Source organism: Pecten maximus, chromosome 3, assembly GCF_902652985.1.
Source record: "Pecten maximus chromosome 3, xPecMax1.1, whole genome shotgun sequence".
Classification (NCBI taxonomy): domain Eukaryota; kingdom Metazoa; phylum Mollusca; class Bivalvia; order Pectinida; family Pectinidae; genus Pecten; species Pecten maximus.
In genome coordinates, this window is record NC_047017.1 from 36,193,351 (window position 1) to 36,215,710 (window position 22,360).

At 38.1% G+C, this 22,360-nt stretch overlaps 1 protein-coding gene across 2 annotated transcripts; it reads right to left on the bottom strand.

The window, feature by feature from the left end:
• Window positions 1–4,126: 4,126 nt before the first annotated feature.
• On the bottom strand, window positions 4,127–22,223 carry LOC117324034 (mitochondrial ribonuclease P catalytic subunit-like). 2 transcript variants are annotated; one of them, XM_033879639.1, is made up of 9 exons: window positions 22,108–22,223; window positions 18,787–19,831; window positions 15,513–15,548; window positions 11,713–11,751; window positions 11,077–11,311; window positions 10,565–10,704; window positions 9,797–9,986; window positions 8,697–8,864; window positions 4,127–7,179 (listed from the first exon to the last, which is right to left on the bottom strand). In XM_033879639.1, exons 2-8 carry the CDS (start codon window positions 19,146–19,148, stop codon window positions 8,727–8,729), a joined length of 1,140 nt encoding a protein of 379 aa, XP_033735530.1. In that variant the 5' UTR covers window positions 19,149–19,831; window positions 22,108–22,223; the 3' UTR covers window positions 4,127–7,179; window positions 8,697–8,726. The 2 variants fall into 2 exon arrangements, with proteins under 2 accessions (XP_033735530.1, XP_033735531.1); XM_033879640.1 differs by lacking the exon at window positions 18,787–19,831 and having other exon boundaries at window positions 22,108–22,218.
• Between the last annotated feature and the right edge of the window lie 137 nt (window positions 22,224–22,360).

Genomic DNA, 22,360 nt, shown 5'->3' on the forward strand with positions numbered 1-22,360 from the left:
TTGATAAATAAGTTCGTTTTTCAGGGTGCTAAGGTCAAGGTCACTTTTGCTTTTTAAAAACTCATCAACATCACTCAGGAAATTTCCATTCTTTATGAATTTTGATCAAACTACATACAAAGGTCATTATAAGATACCATGATCAGTTCACCTTTCATGACTCTAAGGCAAGGTCAAAGTCACCTTTACTATTTATAGAAAATCATCAATACCAGAAGAAAATTTAATTTTTGAAGCCTTTTGATAATACTACATACAAAGATCAGTGTCACAAGGCCCAGGCAAGTCATAAATGTCACCTTTTACAGCTAGTGTTTGTGTCAAACATTTATACTTATATGGGGGTATTCATGAATTATAGACATTTTCTAGCTTTATGAGAGTTATACCATTTCCTGTTTAAGTATATACATGTTGCAAATTGCGTTTTATTTTTTAGTTTCAATGCGTTTTAAGTTTTAGTTTCAATCATTGTGTGGGTGTATATGACTTTTATTAGGTCATCTGACCCGAAGGGTCAGGATGACCTATAGTCATCATGTTTCGTCCGTCGTCGTGCGCCGTGCGTAAACTTTTCACATTTCAAACTTCTTCTCAAGTTCCACCAGTGGGATTGAGCTGAAACTTGCCTGAAATGATGCTTGGATGGTCCTGACCAAGTGTTGTTATTTTTTGGGTCAGTCTGAAATCCAAGATGGCCGCCATGACCGCCATTTTGAAAACACATTTGAAACTTCTTCTCAAGTTCCACTGGTGAGATTGAGCTGAAACTTGCCTGAAATGATCCTGGGATGGTCCTGAGGAAGTGTTGTTATTTTTCAGGTCGGTCAGAAATCCAAGATGGCCGCCATGGCAACCATCTTGAAAAATACATTTTAAACTTCTTCTCCAGTTCCACTGGTGCGATTGAGCTAGAAATTGGTGAGGATGTTAAGGAAGGAAAGCCAATAAAGTGTTGTTATTTTTCGGCTTCGTAAAAACTTTGACATGGCAGCCACGGCAGCCATTTTGTAACATGATTGCGCAATCATGGTTCTTCTGAACAACACCTATTTCGAACTTCTTCTCAAATTCCATCAGTGGGATTCAGCTCTAACTTACCAGAAATGATCCTTGGATGGTCCTGACCAAGTGTTGTTATTTTTCAAGTCGGTCAGAAATCCAAGATGGCTGCCATGGCAACCATCTTGAAAAACACATTTTAAACTTCTTCTCCAGTTCCACTGGTGCGATTGAGCTGGAAATTGGTGAGGATGTTAAGGACGGGGAGCCAACAAAGTGTTGTTATTTTTCGGCCATCGTAAAAACTTTGAAATGGCAGCCACGGTGGCCATTTTGTAACATGATTGCGCAATCATGTTTTTCCTGAACAACACGTATTTCAAACTTCTTCTCAAATTCCACCCTTGGGATTTGGCTCTTACTTACCAGAAATGATCCTGAGATGGTCATGGCCAAGTGTTATTATTTTTAAGGTAGGTCAGAAATCCAAGATGGCCGCCATGGCCAACAGTGCCACTAAACCTGCAGAGAATGCATACTACAATATTATAAGGGTCTTTAATTTAGAGTCAGATGACCGTTAAGGCCCCTGGGCCTCTTGTTTTTGGTGGTTTTCGATATGGTAACCGGTATTACCTGGTAGTTAGTGTGTGACTTGATATATAGCATTAATTTATCTAGGGAATACTTGTAATGGAAGGTTTTACATCAACATGTCCTGATCAGATTGTGTAGGTCTACTGTTATCATTGCGGATTGGGAAATCCTTTTTCGACCAGATAATGTATGAAGATTTACAAATTTTTCATTTTTTAATGCTTCAGTGTGTATCATAATTTTGCATCCCTGCATACATAGAATATACATTCATAAGCTATGATTCCCTTACAAGATGATACAAGAAAAAAACAAATCCAAAACTAAGTCAATTTGTCTGCATTGATTTGTTAGCCTACAGAAGATTATGTTAAACAAAATTTCCATTAATTTCTTTTCCTAAGTCATGTATATATATATTTTGCAGAAAATGAATCATTATATTTGACCAAGTACTATGCTTTACCAAGGCTACCATACAAATAAAAAGCATGTATAGAGGCCAGATTTCATGATTATTTATGAAACCATTGTTGGAGACCCATGGTTGATTGCACTATGCTACGTATACCCTACGCGGCAATGTAATGAACTACCCTATCTCATTTTTGTTACTTGTATATGTGTATCATCAGTTGAAAACATTATGACAGCAGCATTACATCATTTAAAAACCATATTAAAATATACATGGGCTAGTGGGAAAATAAGCACAAATCCATGTACTCTGTATAATTTTGTTGTTTGTCAACCAAATAAAGAGAAAATTGGTAGTAAACAAAGTTAGGAACAAACGCTCATCTACCCTTCTCTGTTTTATACATGTACAGACCCTGGGGACGGGATACATGTAAAGACCCTGGGGATGGGATACATGTACAGACCCTGGGGACGGGATACATGTACAGACCCTGGGGACGGGATACATATAAAGACCCTGGGGATGGGATACATGTACAGACCCTGGGGACGGGATACATGTCAAGACCCTGGGGGTGGGATACATGTACAGACCCTGGGTGTGGGATACATGTACAGACCCTGGGGATGGGATACATGTACAGACTCTGGGGATGGGATACATGGACAGACCCTGGGGATGGGATACATATACAGATACTGGGGATGGGATACATATACAGACCCTGGGGATGGGATACATATACAGACCCTGGGGATGGGATACATGTACAGACCCTGGGGATGGGATACATGTACAGACCCTGGGGATGGGATACATATACAGACTCTGGGGATGGGATACATGGACAGACCCTGGGGATGGGATACATATACAGATACTGGGGATGGGATACATGTACAGACCCTGGGGATGGGATACATGTACAGACCCTGGGGATGGGATACATGTACAGACCCTGGGGATGAGATGCATGTACAGACCCTGGGGATGGGATACATGTACAGACCCTGGGGATGGGATTTTTGCCAAGTTCTTGTGATAGTGTTTTCTACTGGTACTCTCTAAAAGAAACTCATTAGAAATTGAGTAAAGTAATCATATATAGCTAACATTCCAGTTCTCACTTAATCACCTTACAACTGGACAAAAAGTCTGAAGTCCCTTCTCAACCACTAAACCATCTTCGCTAGTCAAAACTTACTATCCGCCAAGTCTCGAGTCTTGGCTAGTGAAGATGCCATAAACAAGTAGGTGTCATATTTATGGTAAAATACATACAGTTGTGATGAAATTTGTTATCAAGTTTGCTTCTGAGATATGTTTTTAACCATCAACATAACAGTGAGGAAATTTAATATTTTTTTTTTTATCTTCAAATTTTACTTTTATTTAATGGTTCCATTGTTGTGCTTCCTATGTCAGTATTATAAAAGCTAGATCTTTATATTAAAACCTTGTATAAATATAGTCAGATTATTTAATGTTTTACTAATTCCTCAATTAAAAATCAGTAGATCTGAGTTTTTATTTATTTCACTTTTATAAATGTACATCACAAAGTCACAAGTTATTTAACAGTATACAAGTCACAAGTTATTTAACAGTATACAAGTCACAAGTTATTTAACAGTATACAAGTCACAAGTTATTTACCTAGGTAACGGTATACAAGTCACAAGTTCTTGTGGAAATCTTATATGCTATCTGTAATCCATTCTCCATATAACTTTAATTTAACAAGATTCAAATCTTTGAAATGTTAAATCTTTCCGTCTTACTACTAGCACTACAGGACATCTTGGGTCAAGAGATATGTTTTATTAACCATCGAGCGGGGTCCATTTATTCTTATGTAACCATCATTTAATTAATATTCATTCCAATTAGTTTACAGTACCTTTACATTTTTTGGGTTTGTTTTTATTTTTCATTTTTCCCCCATTTATTTTCAACTTAAAGCATTAAGAGTATTGCATATTATTTATAATTTATTGTTTCATTTTTGTCTAGATATGAGATTTAAGTGTAAAACCCTGGTAATCTTGGAGTCTCAGTTATGGTGAATGTTTTATTGTTATATACATAAGTGTATATATATATCTTTTTTCGCTTAGGGTTTTATTTTGTTTGGGTGGAAGTACAATACATGTATAGAAAAGTAGTGCTGTATGTATATGATAGTACACATCATCTTGACCAGACCAGCCACTTGTGAATTTATTTACATGCCTTTCATTCCATGTATATGTAATTAATCATTGGTGGCTTTCCTAATTAGTGAATCAACAAATATTGTATTTGGGAGATGTGTATAGGTATGCTTGTGTCACTGGTAAATAATAAGCATGCCTTGTCGCAGTCGGCATCGGATGATTGTTATAATATGTGATTTTAATTGATTGTTTAAATGGGCAGTAGTATGGACATGGGTCTGTAAATAAGTAGTAAACCTATATAACATTAGAGTTTCAAAAAGTTATTTCTGATTCATTTAAATTCACTGCCCTAACCTTACAGTTTCAGTAATCATTAAAATCAATGGTTATACATTTGTATTTTGTATTGGATGAATGACATCTGTGCAGATTACTTCTCCACTGCTTTAAGAAATTTAACATTGTACTATTTGAATTTTTTTATAATACTATAAATGCTTATGAAATGTTCTGAATATATGAATCTGTGATATTTTTCAAAATGTTCAATGGAGCCCTACAATGTATTGCTAAGCATTAATTATCAAAATATGGGCATCAGAAAATACAAAACTTGGACTTTGGTATCAACATCCCAATACTCAGTGAAAGTTATCTTCTTGACAAGATGCTGTGGGTTGGAAATATCAGTAGATTTGTAGTTGTGAAAAAATAATTGTTTCCTAAACCTCAGGCCTGGCTGGAGATCTAATATATATGTACGTGTAATTGTTGTTTGAACTTAGGCTAGACCTGATTTATAGTTTGTGTAAGTACAATGATGTGGAAGCGTATATAAGAATATCTACATTACCTGAACCCCTTTATATTAGTTATGATGGCTTTAACTTTCTTGAGGTCTTTTCAGATGATCATGTCCCCATCAGGAACTGGGGTGGGGTAGTTCAAGTTTTGTGATGTGTCTGTCCATCCTTCCACACATTATTTTGTCCAGGCCTCTATCTCCTACATTGCTAGACACTGGAACTTCACACTTGAGGCATGGGCTCACCTAGGTGAGACAGTGTGTCATGTATTGCAAGTAGGTCAATATGACCTACATTTTGACCTTTGACCTACATCAAAGTTAAAGTTTGTCAGGGCTCTCTCTCCTTCTTTACTTGTCACAGGAGCTTTATAATCTGTGTATTTTTGTCATATAATTGCATATCCGGTGGGGGGAGTAATTTGCCTAATTGTTTTTCAACTTATGACTACTGATTGAGGATTCCTTATTTATCCAAGTTTGTGTGCCTATATTATCAAGTGTCGAAATCAGTGTGTAATGGCAATATGTAAATGACACTACTAATTAGAGCTTTACCAGTAAAATATTTCTGGCCTTATACAAGAATTGAAATGTTAAAAGATCAGTTTTTGTTCTATGTAAAGTTTTTTTATACTTATAGAATTTAATAAATATGGAAGGTTATAGAATTTCATAAATATGGAAGGTGGGAGATCCAAGGTCCATGTAGATCTAGTTCTGTCTTGCCCAGTCAAATGAGTTCGGCCAAGTATAAAATTATCATATGACCATGACGCCATGCCAATGTTGTCAAGGTCATCTCTATCTGTTATAGATTTAAGTTTTCCAATTTCTGGAATCGCCATGAGTAGCTATAACTCATTTGTCAAGAGTCCGAAGTATTTTCATACTTTGCATACACTCCATGAGTGAAATAGTGCTTTACTGTACGGAGAATGTTTTTTGCTTTTTAAAACTTTTGTTAAATATTAATTCAAGGATATCAACAGACAGATAAAACCTGCCAAAAATAATGAGATGGAATTTTTTAATCAAATGACTAGACAAATGTCGCGAGACATCCAAATTTGTATCAATCTTTAGTTTCTGATAAAAAAGTTGTAGTTAAGATTGACTGCCAAGAAGTTATGATATTCAATACATATTTCTGATTTAACATGTAGAATACACAGCCAGATTCCTGTTATATCATTGCTCCTTGACTTAAGGAAATTCCGTGAATTTGCCGAAGGAAAACAGATGTTTAGGAAAGTTTCTGTTAATACATGTTTTCTTTAACTCCAAAAAAATAAGGAATTACAATAAGTTACAATATTCATAAACACAAGGCCAGGTACCATAGCATACCAAAATATATATTACAGATTACAAAACCAGTCAAGGTGTTTAATATGTAGCGTTTATTGTTGTTTTTAATTAAAAGTACAATTAAATCTGTCCACAGATAACGTCCTGAAGAGAGTGCATGCACAGCTACTACATATAACAATTTATTGCCTCAAAAGTTACTGTAGTCAGGCTCCAACATGAATTTAAATATTGAATTAGGCCATCAAATCTCTGTTGATATCTAAAATTAATCCTTTTCTTGAAGATGAACAATACTAGAACAGCAATTCACCTTAACAACATTGTAGCTGGGCAGTACATATATTTGTTCTTTGATTAATTTTACCTGCTTTGCTTACAATTACTGACATAACTTTTGAATAGATTGCTCCCCTGATAAAGGGAGGTAATAATGAACTTGAGTTTATTGATAAACAACGATGGTTTTAGACCCAAAGGCCATTATATATATCCTACCTGATGTCCACTCTTAGTTACAATTTTACCTGGCGGTTTATGTGGAATAAAACTGTAAAAGAATGTTCAAGAACACTGTCGGATATTGATGGTTGAGTGTGCTTCTTTTCAAGAAATGATAGACGATAATATGATGATGGTGTAGCAAAGATGGAGGTTTAAATCTGTATTGTTCATTAAAATGCGAGTTCACCTTAATAATACTATATATGCAAGAGCTGATAGAGTTAACACATCAGAAATGGTCTGAAGGGCAAGTTGCGTGTACATGGAGGCTAATGTTATACAATGACTAGTTAAATAAAATACTCTTTATACCATGTCAGTGTTCCATGATTCCTTTCTCCCAAGTAACATTTTCATAATATGCAAAACAAATGCAACAAGGGCCCAATGGGCCCAAATCGCTCACCTGCAATGCAGTGATCTTTTCATATATGGATCCTGCAGTTATTTGAAAGCATGCTACAGAACCAATATAATGTCTCTCTGTACTTTGGCTATTCACTAAAAGTCATTTAAAGATTTAAGCATACTTGATCGACGTGACCTTGAAGGTCAATGTCATTCATTTGAACGAAGTTGGTAGCACTTCACCCTAGTAGCATGCTACAGACCTAATATCAATTCCTTGGAACGCTTGGTTATTGAGAGGAAGTCGTTTAAAAGATTTTAGCCTTTTTGACTCCTGTGACCTTGAATGAAGGTCAAGGTCATTCATTTGAACAAACTTGGTAGCCCTTCACCCCAGCATGCTACAGGCCAAATATTAGGTCTCTGGGACTCTTGGTTATTGAGAAGAAGTCGTTTAAAGATTTAAGCATACTTGATCGACGTGACCTTGAAGGTCAATGTCATTCATTTGAACAAAGTTGGTAGCACTTCACCCTAGCATGCTACAGACCTAATATCAATTCCTTGGAACGCTTGGTTATTGAGAGGAAGTCGTTTAAAGATTTTAGCCTTTTTGACTCCTGTGACCTTGAATGAAGGTCAAGGTCATTCATTTGAACAAACTTGGTAGCCGTTCACCCCAGCATGCTACAGGCCAAATATTAGGTCTCTGGGACTCTTGGTTATTGAGAAGAAGTCGTTTAAAGATTTAAGCATACTTGATCGACGTGACCTTGAAGGTCAATGTCATTCATTTGAACAAAGTTGGTAGCACTTCACCCTAGCATGCTACAGACCTAATATCAATTCCTTGGAACGCTTGGTTATTGAGAGGAAGTCGTTTAAAGATTTTAGCCTTTTTGACTCCTGTGACCTTGAATGAAGGTCAAGGTCATTCATTTGAACAAACTTGGTAGTCGTTCACCCCAGCATGCTACAGGCCAAATATTAGGTCTCTGGGACTCTTGGTTATTGAGAAGTTGTTAAAAGATTTTAGCCTTTTTGACTCCTGTGACCTTGAATGAAGGTCAAGGTCATTCATTTGAACAACTTGGTAGCCCTTCACCCCAGCATGCTGCAGGTCAAATATTAGGTCTCTGGGACTCTTGGTTATTGAGAAGAAGTTGTTTAATTTTTTTTTAGCATATTTGACCCCTGTGACCTTGAATGAAAGTCAAGGTCATTCATTTGAACAAACTTGGTAGCCCTTCACCCCAGCATGCTACAGACCCAATATCAACTCCCTGGGACTCTTGGTTATTGAGAAGAAGTCGTTTAAAGATTTTAGCCTTTTTGAACCCTGTGACCTTGAATGAAGGTCAACTTTATTCATTTGAACAAACTTGGTAGCCCTTCACCCCTGCATGCTACAGGCCCAATATTAGGTCTCTGGGCCTTTTGGTTATTGAGAAGAAGTTGCTTGAATGGAAAAGTTGACACCGGACGGACGGCGGACGGACGCCGCGCCACGGCATATGCTCACTTGCCCTTTGGGCAGGTGAGCTAACAAAAAACAGTTGAAAAAACATTATATTTCCTTTCACACTTTCATTTTCAAATTACTACTTCTCCTAACACATAAGACATTCTTGTCACTGAAATGAAACGAGTTTGTTCCATATGGGATATGCCATCCATCTTCAGATTTCTGTACAAACACATCAGGACTTTCAGGAAACTGAAAATAAAAAGGGAATTTTTGAAAATGACATGAAACGTAGGAAATGTACATTTCTACTACACATGGAATATCAACCCATGATCTTTCAAAGTCGTTAATTTGAATTAAGTTTTTTAGCCCTTCAGCCCAGCATGCTACTGGCAGAATGTCATGACCCTAGGCCTCTTGGCTATTCGGAAGATTTCACCATAGACCCCCTTTAACAAGACAACACATTTATCAATATGAATTTGGTTGTTTGCATAATAAGTGTGATATTTAGGTTTTAAACCATTTGTTTCCAGGGTAACAGGAAAATTATGAAAAATACAAAGCACTCCTTACCACAAGGCACCACTAGACCACAAGTGGAATTTTTTTGTGAATTTATCTTTAACAGTTTCGGAGTTACGGTTCAGAAATGGGAGTCGGTCAGATGCAAATGGTCAAGCAGAAATAAAATAAGATTTTAACATATTTTATCCCTGTGACTTGGAAGCATTGTCAGCATCTTATTTTAGTTAACATCATTATCATGACACTGGGCCTCTTCAATAGTGAGAAGTTTTTGACCGATAAAATTGTTTATGAATGCACAGTGAATGACTGCAAAAAGAAAGCAGTCAGAATAGGTCACTTGAGATTTCATCTCAGTTGACCTAAAAAGATAGCCCTGAACAAAGAAAATATTGGCAATGATGCCTCCTTCAGAAATAGTGTAATTACTGTAAACTTAAGCGTATGCCATCCCAAGATGTATAGTTGTAGAAATTATGGTGACTGTATGATGACCTGAAAAGTCGAGACAAGAAACCAGAGATCAAGACTTTGCTCACCTGGATATTTCAGCAATCCCAGCAACATTCTCATTTGGCTACACATTTTTTTCTATTTAAGAATCTTCCTTTCAGGAACATTCATAGAGCCTTAATTACCACTAGATTACTTACATATAGATGTATATCGCCTCTAGATGAATGGAGTCGCAGGATCTGTCTGCACCTTTGCCACCTCCAGAAAGCCTGTTGCATTTTAGATCCAAGTTGGCATGCATGGTCATGAAACTTATCATTGCTCAGCAGCATGGTGTTAATTCCACTGTGAAATGTGGCATCTAATACAAATAAGTCATCTAATGACCTGCAACAAAGGAAAGAATAAATGGGGCATTCGCAGGTGTTACAGCTACAGTCGTACATCAAAGTGCTCACCATTGTAAAGATTACACAGGAAAGAATAAATATGGCATTCGCAGGTGTTACAGCTACTGTTGTACATGTACATCAAGGTGGTACTATGCGCTTACCATTGTAAAGATTACAAAGTTAGGGGAAATCCTTTCAGTACTTCTTCAGAAAAAGCAACAAGAAACTTCAAATGTCAAAATCAAAGAGGGCTAGTCATTTTGTTTTCATGATCAGACTTGAAATTGAATGGGAATTAGGGGTTAAATGGGATTGTCCCATTTACTTAAGCAATGAAAATACAGATACAAAAAGTAGATACAAATTATACAATACTAATATTGACTAATCATATACACACAAATCCTCTAGGGGAACCTATATAAAAGCTACATCTGAGGTTAGAGAATTATCCTTCCAGTACTTCTCATGATCAAGGAATAGTGAAAACAATTGTTTATGCACGGATGCAGGGTGATTTTAATAGCCCACCATCTAATGATGGTTGGGATGGTGGGTTAAAAATATACTTACTCTGATTTAGAAATAAATATGGCAGCACATTTTTCAAGTTCTGTCTTCAGATGAGCTGGAAAGGCTTTGTAATGCTTCTTCCTGGTAACCACAAGACAGTTAAGGCCTCTGCTTTTTAATTGTTTTAAGATGGATACACTCTGAAAGGAAACAAGTTGTGTACATATGCGTTTGTTTCTGTTCAACAATAACATCAAGTATACAAACGTGTATACATTAAGGATGATCCCATTAATTAAATATTTTCATTTATGTCCATCTTAGATCAACTGAGAAGTCTGACATGGGTTGAAAAAGATCTGTACTTAATTAAAGGTAACGTTTAGATAGAGCGACAGCAGGTTTACAGTTTAGTATCATCAAGTTTCAATATTAATAGACTGGGACTTGCACCTCGGGACCTCAGAACTCTACACAGACACTAACCATTTAAGCTACCTGGCCACCGGTGTTCAGCCAAGTCCAGTTCTGCTACAATTGTATTTCCAACACTAGAAACACATTCAACTTACCACTTCTGTTTTCAATCTGCTTCCATCAAAACATGCATTCAGATGGTCAACGACCACATCAAATGGACCCTTTATACTAATTAGATTTTCCAGTAGCTTGGATTCAACAGGATTATTCTTGAGATAAACATTTACACCATCCTGAGTGAAGTAAGCATTTCGCAGATCCTCAAACTCTTCACTTGTAAGCTCTTCTCTGTTCAAAGCCAAATTGCAAACCTCACATCTTGGCAGCCTAAATTGAGTATACAAAACTTTATTACTACATATACAGTAAAATCATAACAGCAATTTAACTAATTCATTACTTTGTTGTCTACAAATTGTAATCTTTTAGATTAATGTTTGCAAATACGTGGATCAATGTTAATAACACGATATTAGACAAACTTAGAATGCATTTACATCTTTGTATTTTCCAAGTTGTAAAAATTTAATTCAATCTATAATAATGCTATCAGTGTGACAACTCAAACCTTGTTTTGACTTGATTTGAATGAAATTCAATTTAACATCTTGTTTCAGCATTACCTTCCTAACCACAAGTAATGGTCGTAATAATCAAGAGATGAGAGAAGATGTCATGCCACACATGTGTACAGGCATACAGCAATAGAAACAGAATACTCTACTTACTGATTCCATCCCCTAACTTCTGGGTACTTTAGCAAAGGACTGAAAGAGATAAAGAGCTTATATACTTTTCTTTCAAAGAGTATATATCCAGCCAAATCTGCCCTAAAGACAATATGTACATGATGAACCTGTCTATAAAGACCATCTACATGAACATGTCTATAAAGACCATCTGTATGTTGTGAACCTATCTATAAAGACCACCTGCACATGGTTAACCTGTCTATAAAGACCAACTGTTAAAGTTTCCTATGTAACACAATTCATAGCATATAAATATGTGAGCCTACATGTAGTAGACCTGCCTGTAAGGGCCACTTTCTCTCTTAAAAGGCCGTCATTATATACAGGTTTTATTATACATGTAAGAATCAGCAAATACGTTCACCATATCTAATTACTTGTACTTCTTTTTCATCAATTTAAATAATCTAAATATTTTTCTCTCTATATAAAGAGTATCTGTAATAAAAGGATTTTCCCCAATATATCCATTATATATTTATTCATAATAAAAATATGTTCAAACTTGTAACTTGCATGGACATCATCTGGCTTTACACATGTATTGGACCAAAATGCAAAATTAATTTGTAGATGTAACTACCTTAAACACTTGTAATGTATTTATTTCTAAATATTAAGCCCTAGTGCAAAATTTCAATTCTGAAATTTGAGGAGGGCTTATTTTCTAACCACATTTTGGTTACTGTTTTACAAAAAATCTAAGAAAGGGCTTAATTATGAATACAGGGGCTTGTTTGCAGATAAAACCTGTAATAGTGACAGTTCCTACTGCTGTAAATTGATTACCTCATTGTCCTGTATAGATGTATAGAAGTAAGGAATTACCTGGGTAGATTAATTTTTAACTTCCTTTTAATTACAAGGAAATCACCACAGATTCCTCATTAAAAAGCTTACAACAAAGTGTTAAGATTCACAAAACAGCTGAGGTGCACATGGTCACATCCCACCATTTTGTATCCAATGTCAATCAAGAACAAGCAAATAACAGAAAGTTGGATAAAAAGATTTGACATTTCTCTCAGCAAACAAGCATCCTGGATCCTGTAAGGGCCCACAAATCGTAGCAAGTGGGATACAAAAAGCAGATTGTTTCTCAACACCTGCAAGGGGCCCCACTTTGATACAGCAGACGGATTCTCTAAGCACACCTGTAAGGGGCCCCAGTGGAATACATCAGGCGGATACTCTCTCCACACCTGTAAGGGGCCCCAGTGGGATATACAGCAGGAGGATTCTCTATCCACACCTGTAAGGGGCCCCAGTGGAATACATCAGGCAGATTCTCTCTCCACACCTGTAAGGGGCCCCAGTGGGATATACATTAGGAGGATTCTCTATCCACACCTGTAAGGGGCCCCAGTGGAATAGATCAGGTGGATACTCTCTCCACACCTGTAAGGGGCCCCAGTGGAATACATCAGGCGGATACTCTCTCCACACCTGTAAGGGGCCCCAGTGGAATACATCAGGCGGATTCTCTCTCCACACCTGTAAGGGGCCCCAGTGGGATACATCAGGCGGATACTCTCTCCACACCTGTAAGGGGCCCCAGTGGGATACATCAGGAGGATCTTCTCTCCACACCTGTAAGGGGCCCCAATGGGATATACATCAGGAGGATTCTCTATCCACACCTGTAAGGGGCCCAAGTGGGATATGCATCAGGCGGATTCTCTCTTCACACCTGTAAGGGGCCCCAGTGGAATACATCATCCAGATCCTCTCTCCACACCTGTAAGGGGCCCCAGTGGAATACATCAGGATTCTCTCTCCACACCTGTAAGGGGCCCCAGAGGGATATGCATCAGGCGGATTCTCTCTCCACACCTGTAAAGGGCCCAAGTGGGATATGCATCAGGCGGATTCTCTCTCCACACCTGTAAGGGGCCCCAGTGGGATATACATTAGGAGGATTCTCTCTCCACACCTGTAAGGGGCCCCAGTGGGATATACATCAGGAGGATTCCCTATCCACACCTGTAAGGGGCCCCAGTGGGATATGCATCAGGCGGATACTCTCTCCACACCTGTAAGGGGCCCCAGTGGGATATACAGCAGGAGGATTCTCTATCCACACCTGTAAGGGGCCCCAGTGGAATACATCAGGATTCTCTCTCCACACCTGTAAGGGGCCCCAGTGGAATACATCAGGATTCTCTCTCCACACCTGTAAGGGGCCCCAGAGGGATATGCATCAGGCGGATTCTCTCTCCACACCTGTAAAGGGCCCAAGTGGGATATGCATCAGGCGGATTCTCTCTCCACACCTGTAAGGGGCCCCAGTGGGATATACATTAGGAGGATTCTCTCTCCACACCTGCAAGGGGCCCCACTTTGATACAGCAGACGGATTCTCTAAGCACACCTGTAAGGGGCCCCAGTGGAATACATCAGGCGGATACTCTCTCCACACCTGTAAGGGGCCCCAGTGGGATATACAGCAGGAGGATTCTCTATCCACACCTGTAAGGGGCCCCAGTGGAATACATCAGGCAGATTCTCTCTCCACACCTGTAAGGGGCCCCAGTGGGATATACATTAGGAGGATTCTCTATCCACACCTGTAAGGGGCCCCAGTGGAATAGATCAGGTGGATACTCTCTCCACACCTGTAAGGGGCCCCAGTGGAATACATCAGGCGGATTCTCTCTCCACACCTGTAAGGGGCCCCAGTGGAATACATCAGGCGGATTCTCTCTCCACACCTGTAAGGGGCCCCAGTGGGATACATCAGGCGGATACTCTCTCCACACCTGTAAGGGGCCCCAGTGGGATACATCAGGAGGATCTTCTCTCCACACCTGTAAGGGGCCCCAATGGGATATACATCAGGAGGATTCTCTATCCACACCTGTAAGGGGCCCAAGTGGGATATGCATCAGGCGGATTCTCTCTTCACACCTGTAAGGGGCCCCAGTGGAATACATCATCCAGATCCTCTCTCCACACCTGTAAGGGGCCCCAGTGGAATACATCAGGATTCTCTCTCCACACCTGTAAGGGGCCCCAGAGGGATATGCATCAGGCGGATTCTCTCTCCACACCTGTAAAGGGCCCAAGTGGGATATGCATCAGGCGGATTCTCTCTCCACACCTGTAGGGGGCCCCAGTGGGATATACATTAGGAGGATTCTCTCTCCACACCTGTAAGGGGCCCCAGTGGGATATACATCAGGAGGATTCCCTATCCACACCTGTAAGGGGCCCCAGTGGGATATGCATCAGGCGGATTCCCTATCCACACCTGTAATGGGCCCCAGTGGGATATACATCAGGAGGATTCTCTCTCCACACCTGTAAGGGGCCCCAGTGGGATATACATCAGGAAGATTCTGTATCCACACCTGTAAGGGGCCCAAGTGGGATATGCATCAGGTGGATTCCCTATCCACACCTGTAAGGGGCCCCAGTGGAATACATCAGGCGGATTCTCTCTCCACACCTGTAAGGGGCCCCAGTGGGATATACAGCAGGAAGATTCTGTATCCACACCTGTAAGGGGCCCCAGTGGGATATACAGCAGGAAGATTCTGTATCCACACCTGTAAGGGGCCCCAGTGGGATATACAGCAGGTAATTCCTTTCCATGCTCCTGCACGGTTTAGATTATAATTAAAGGCAGCACCCGTTTTTAATTATCATCAAGAAGAAATGTCATTCAACACGTCTAGACATTTGGTCATGTTTATATTAGTTGAATGTTATAACAACTTTTCCAAACTAAGATCTTCAAGAGCCCATATAACTGTGTTATTAATAAATCAACTTACTCGATGAGATCTGTAGTATGACACAAATAGCCAGACCTGGAAATATAAAAAAAAAAAAAAAATATGATTAGTTTATTATCCCTTACCTACAATTAACAAACACCTCAATATCAAACAATAGTATTAATGCAACAGTTGATAATATAGTAATTCTTATCATCAAACAATATACATTTATAGAACGAGATGTCTTAATAAATCCTTAAATGTCAACGCATTGGCAAACAACATAAAAGATTACTACAATACGCAGAAATTCATATCAAACGGTCAGAATGATATTTTCAAAGCAAAATTCACGAATACTTGGTGTAAATGGAAAAACCTTATTTGTCTTGATATTTAATAGCCAAAACTTATTCCTGACAGTTTACAAACACTATTATATTCTATTTGTAACTAAAGCTATGCCATTATGAATAATACTCCCCACATCTCTACCCTAAACTAAAGGAAACTCTTTTAATTTCTATCTCTCTACAGAAATAACATACTTGCCAACTTTTTAAAATTCTCATGGGGGAGAAAGTGCGTGAGCGACATTTTTGACTGGAAAACACATTTCACGAGCGACACATTTAGCGAACAAAAACTAAGGGGAGATAATTTGCTATTGGAAAATAAATTCCTTGCATTAACACTTAATCTTCCTTCCCTCACTAAAAAAAAAGGAAGAAAAACTTACTTCAAGATTGGCCAATGATCTTTTTTATTCAAGTTTGGAAAGATAATTGTATAAGCAACAAGTTACAAAAAAATAGATGCAAAATTACATCATTATTAATTATTTCTGGAAATTATTTAACTGACTGTTCACTCTAAATAAAAGTATTTACTTAGATATGTTATGAAAATTATGTTGTAAGATGGATGTCAGTCAATGAATGCAAATTATCACAATGATATCACTTTCTATCAAGCTTTCCCTCCGGCAGTAAACTTCAAAAGAAAATACCTAAAATGTCATAATAAATTTCTAGAGTACAATATAATATCTGAATGAAATTTCAAATGTTTCCTTTCGTTTAAAACAAAGACAATAATACAAAAAAATAACTTAATAAAAAGGGCTGTACACTACTAGCAGTTGTACTCACTATAGGCTTACAACTCCGTGCTTTGTAGGTGGGGACTGATACTTAAATTCTAAGTTTTTAACATAATTTACTCTATGTACATGTATTCAAATTAACCACAACTATTCTCCTTGTTTCTATCACTATTTTTTTTCTTTCTTTCCTACTCCTTCCCTTCTCTTAAATATTTTATGTTTCAGTGTGAGAGTGGATATACTAGTATGTATGCATGGGTGTATGGGTGTAAATAAAACAATAAATGAATATGAATATTGATACAATGAATAAGTTTTAAAATGTTGTATGTGAGGATATATGTGTATATGTAGGAATATATATTACGTACTCTATGAGTGAATGAGAATGCAATTGTAAAAATATGAACATCAATGTAATACTGTCGCTGTGTGTTATGTGTATGTGATTATACATGTATATGTATTATACACCATGATTTCAAAATAAAAAATGAATTATATAAAAAAAAAAAACACCTCAATAAACTTGTTACTTACATGATAATCTCTTTACCATGAAGATTTTACATGCCGAGATTTTATTTCAAACTTATACTTTTAAGAAAAATTTTGTTTAATGTGCTTTTAAAAGCTTATGGTCAATACCTGGCAAATGCCCTGCAAGTGGGTTTCAAACTCATCACCCTAGAGGTGGAAGGTTAGTGATAAAGTGTCGTGACACCTCGGCCACTCGGCCACCGTGGCCCCCATTATATATAGCAACAAGAGACCATGGGGCCTGTATCGCTCACCTGGTTGGATTTGACCAAATGTCAAAATAATGTTCATGTTCAATTCCTTTTGTTTGTCAACCTCAAACAAGTTTACAACATGCATTAATAACTTTATGACTTAATTAATGTAGCGATTTAAAGGAAATACCATTATTTCCCCTATTGGGCCCCACCCCTTTGGCCCCTTGGGGGTCAGAGTCACAACTTATGCAAAATCTGTTCCCCCTTCCCCCAAGGAAGTTTCCAACTAAATTTGTTTTAAATCCATTCATATCTTTATGACAAGTATTGGATTAAAGGAATCACATCTATTTCCCCTATTGGGCTATGCATCTTTGGCCCCTTGGGGGTCAGAGTCACCATTTATGCGAAATCTATTCCCCTTCCCTCAAGGATGTTTCTGACCAAATTGGGATCTAATCCATTCCTAACTTTATGACTAGTAGCGATTTAAAGGCATTACCTCTATTTCCCCTATTGGTCCCTGCCCCTTTGGCCCCTTGGGGGTCAGTCACCATTTATGCACAATCTGTTCCCCTTCCCCCAAGGATGTTTCTGACCAAATTGGGATCAAAGCCATTCATAACTTTATGACTATATATAGTAGCAATTTAAAGGCATTACCTCTATTTCCCCTATTGGGCCCCGCCCCTTTGGCCCCTTGGGGGTCAGAGTCACCACTTATGCAAAATCTGTTCCCCTTCCCCCAAGGATGTTTCTGACTAAATTTGGATCAAATCCATTAATAACTTTATGACTAGTAGTGATTTGAAGCAAATGTTGACGGACGGACGGACGACGGACGCTGCACAATGACATAAGTTCACCGAACCTTCGGTCCAGGTGAGCTAAATATCTGATCCCCTTCCGCCAAGGATGTTTTCGACCAAATTTGGTCAAAATCCAACAAGAACTTTTTGACTAGTAGCGATTTGAAGCAAATGTTGACGAACGACAGACGGAAGACAGACGGAAGACGCACAATGTGCAATGACATAAGCTCACCGGACCTTCAGTCCAGGTGAGCTAAACATAAAGAAATCAATACAGCATTCTGTGTTTGCTAACATTTTCAGGTCTTCCAGGATATCTTAAGTACTTGTTTATTCCGTCATATCATTACGATTATTAGGCCTGAAGATGGTGTGGAAGGCCTGAAAATGTAAACAGTCACAGAATGCCATGTTGATTTCTTTATTTTTGATATCTACTGATGCCCACCAAATTTTCACATATGTATGAGAACAATCTATTTACCAGTATATGCAATAACATCAATTACTTTATATTTCAGGCTCTATTTAAAAATTAAAACCAAACATTCTCTTACTTTTCCTCATTGGCATGGATTTTCTTAGCCTGAGAAAATAATAAATATGTGAAGCACTTTGAATCTTTTTAATAAGCCACATGACGGATGTATTGTACATAGTACAATGTTACAAACCTTTTCAGCTGTGTGACTAGGGACTCAATATTCTTTTCATTAATATAAAACTTGTACTTCCTCATCAAGAAAAACAGGTTTTCGAGTGTGAAATGTTCCACACCTCTTTCTAGTGCTGACAAGTATGCATTCACAAATGCACTGAAACACAATGGCAATACTTGTTCTGTAGGTTGAATATCTGATTTTAGCACATTGTCTATCTTAACTAAAATGTCACAGAAAATATGGAAATCCCCTTCATTAGCTGCTGCAGCAAGGAGGGAATCAAAACAATTGGGTATATCTGGTTTGATTATAAGATACAAATCCAGCAGTCTGAAGCATTCCCTCCATTTACTAGTCCCAGCCAGAGCTCTCATTACTACTTTAAAGTTGCTTGATCAAAGACTCCATCAGAGATTTCGCACATACGCTCGTATGTAGATAACACAAGTTCATTTTCCTTATGATTATCGTAGATACGTATAAGAATGGAAAGTTCTGGAATATCAAACTTGCTGCCGTTCAGATCCTTCACTATCTTTTCAACATTTTCAAAGGATTGCTCTTTTGCCATGGCCGCTTTCAGTATGAAATATGGGAAGAACTCTTCGTTGAATAGTTTATTTTCCTGCAAAGTAGATTTTAAAGTATAAACATCCAATGGATGCCCTCCTCTAATAAGTTTTGGCACTAGTTTCTCCATACGTTGCACTGTTCTTTTTTTGGAGAAAATATCTCCAGAAGCAACATGATCAACACAACACAATGCCCGGTTGAGCTGTAGACGATATGTATGACTGGTGCAGACTGAAGGTCGTACTATGCCTGTGTATTTAGAACATCCACACCTGTATTTACACAACTGATTCAGCCTATAAATCATCACCTTAGAAAACATGTTTAAGCCATAGACATCATCCACATTGTCCAGTTCACTTGTTCTAATTTCCTGTGGCATTTCTCACATTCCTTCATATTCATAAAAACTGAACTTGTGGTGATCAGTGGCATTAGTATTCATCAGGTCATTTTTCACAAAAATGAAGTTAATATCAGTATCCTGAAATAAAAAAATATATATAATTAATCAATAGGATGCAAGTAATTCAATACAAATGATATACATGAATTTGCTTGGAATTTTCACACACAAAGGTTCATGCAAAATTGATCTTTTTGACAAGCTAGTTACATGTAATTTATTTGATAAAGACATGGGAATATGAGTAAGATTCTTTTTGTTACATAAATTTCAACATCACATTTCAGTATGTATACAAAGGCAAGAAAAGGACAACATTCTATTTCAGCAGAAAGGTAAAAATCGCAGGAAGGTGGTTCATTTAAATTTCTAATAAAATATAATAATTATTGATTGATCATTTTGTGATAAGTTGTAGCTCTTGTATTAGTCAGTATCTTGTATCGGAGGGCAGACATGTGCAACAACGGATGATCGAAAGCACATGAGATCATCCTGATCTTTCAGTTAAGATGACCCAATAAAGTTTATATTTTATAAGATAGACATGGAATTTTGAGACCTTCCTTCATGACTTACACAACTAAATCAGCCAATCAGCTTGTGTTTCACCTGAACCAAGTCCCTGAGGAAAATGTGTTTCTTATGGTTGTAGCTGTTTTCCTGAGTAAATAACATATGAATGGGTACTTTCTATATACGAGAATAAAAAGTAGAGTCTTGAGATTTGGAAAATCAAAAATAAACACTCCTACTGAAAATATAATGATGTAGGATTCCATGTGTAAAAAGGCGGGAATTCCCAACATGGGGGTTCTCCAGTACACTGTAAATGTCAGCAGTGGCGTAGGAAGTCCTCAAAAAGTGGGGGGGGGGGGGGGGCAAAATTTTTTTAACCTTAAATTTTACGCACTAAACAAATCGTATGCCATCTCCGCAAAATTAGGCAATAATTACCATTTCAACATCCCATGATAATTTTGATAATTTATGTAGTACAAAATAAGTTATTTACGCAAATCAGGATATATTATTTATGGCAAAACATGAATCACCAGGCCCGGCCAGGATTTTCGAAAGGGCGGGTGGTCCAGTAATTTAGTAATAATGCAAGCGTCGTAGGCGCTAGCCGATTTTTTTTGCTTTTTTTTTTTTTTTTACGAGGGGTCCGAGGGGCCGCCCAGCGGGTCTAGGGCAGCGCTCTGATAGGGGGTTCAAGGGGGTCTAAGCCCTCCGCGGAAAATGAATATAGCACATTTCCAATAATTCGGGATCAGGCGCGGATCAAGGAGTTTCGAAAGGGGGGTCCAGTAATTAAGTGATCATGCGAGCACCGTAGGCGCGAACCAATTTTTTCCCCCTTTTTGCGAGAGGTCTGGGGGCCGCCCAGCGGGTCCCAGGGTGGCGAAGCCGCCCTGTGGATCTGCAATCGAAAGGGGGGGGGGGGGGGGGGGGGCAATAATTTAGTGATAAAGCGAGCGCCATAGGCGCGAGCCGAATTTTTTTTTGTATTTCCTCGTACCTGTCGGTAATTAGTATCACTCTATTCACGTTAAAACCGCGCATTCTTATTCATGTTTGCGTTTCTGTCTTGTTCTCATTATGAACTCAATTAACTTCACAAATTATCATCAACTTATTGAATCTATGTGATGAAGTTAAGCAAAATTTCGTATTAAGATATAAATATTGACTTACCAGGCTATTGCAGACGACCGACACACAGGTCTGAGGATTGATATACTAGTATAAAAGTCGGAATGTTCCGGATGTACAAGATAACCCCCCCCCCCCCCCCCCCCACTAATAATAACACATAGTAAATTATTTAGTTGTGCGAGTCCTTCAGATGTCATAACTCTAAGAAAATCTACCTGAAGCGAGCAACATCAGCAGCTCTAGGAAAAATAATTTCTCAATAAGGACAGTAAAATATTGGAACGGTCTACTAGAAATAATTGTATCTGCGCCCAGCTTAAACGCTTTCAAAAACGCTTTGGACAATCACTGGAAAAAACAAGAAATCTTGGACTGAAATTTAATCTTAATATATTTGTGTACATGTTTTTTATATGTGTTATGTATATATGTATATAAATATCTGGGGGTTTTTTTTTGGGGGGGGGGGGGGGGGGGGTTCAAATCTGGTATACAGTAGAGGACTATGAAATGTCCTGAACCAGAAATAAACTTATCTTATAACTCCGAACTATCGGTTCTGGTCCAAACGATATTTCAGTTGAAGGGAGTTAACTCTTACAAACCATATCTATTCTGCAAAGCTGCAACACGAGGCTCGCAAAACTTTTAACAGGTATGATGTTTTCTAAACATCTTATTTTTTACAATGATACCTGAATTGTTTGTGAAGCATGTTCTTTGTTTGCTGACAGCATTCAAAAGTAGTATACAACTTTGCACGTGTTTATATTTTCTGTGGAGCAAAAGTTAAGCGTTCAGATGAGATAGATGATTTACTTAACTACTGCAAAATACAATGAAAAAGACGGGGAGTGGCTGCTTATCACCATTCTGATTTATCAGAGTTACTTCCCTTGACACGTTGGACAAGAAGTTGTATGTACATTTGTAGGCCTATTTGATATT

Coding starts and splice junctions, on each gene's coding strand:
- LOC117324034 (XM_033879639.1), bottom strand. CDS start 19,148: ATGAGAGCTCTGGCTGGGACTAGTAAATGGAGGGAATGCTTCAGACTG. Junction 9,987..10,564: donor ATATTTATTTCTAAATCAGA/GTAAGTATATTT, acceptor CCTTTGTTGCAG/GTCATTAGATGACTTATTTG. Junction 8,865..9,796: donor GAGGCGATATACATCTATAT/GTAAGTAATCTA, acceptor TTTTATTTTCAG/TTTCCTGAAAGTCCTGATGT.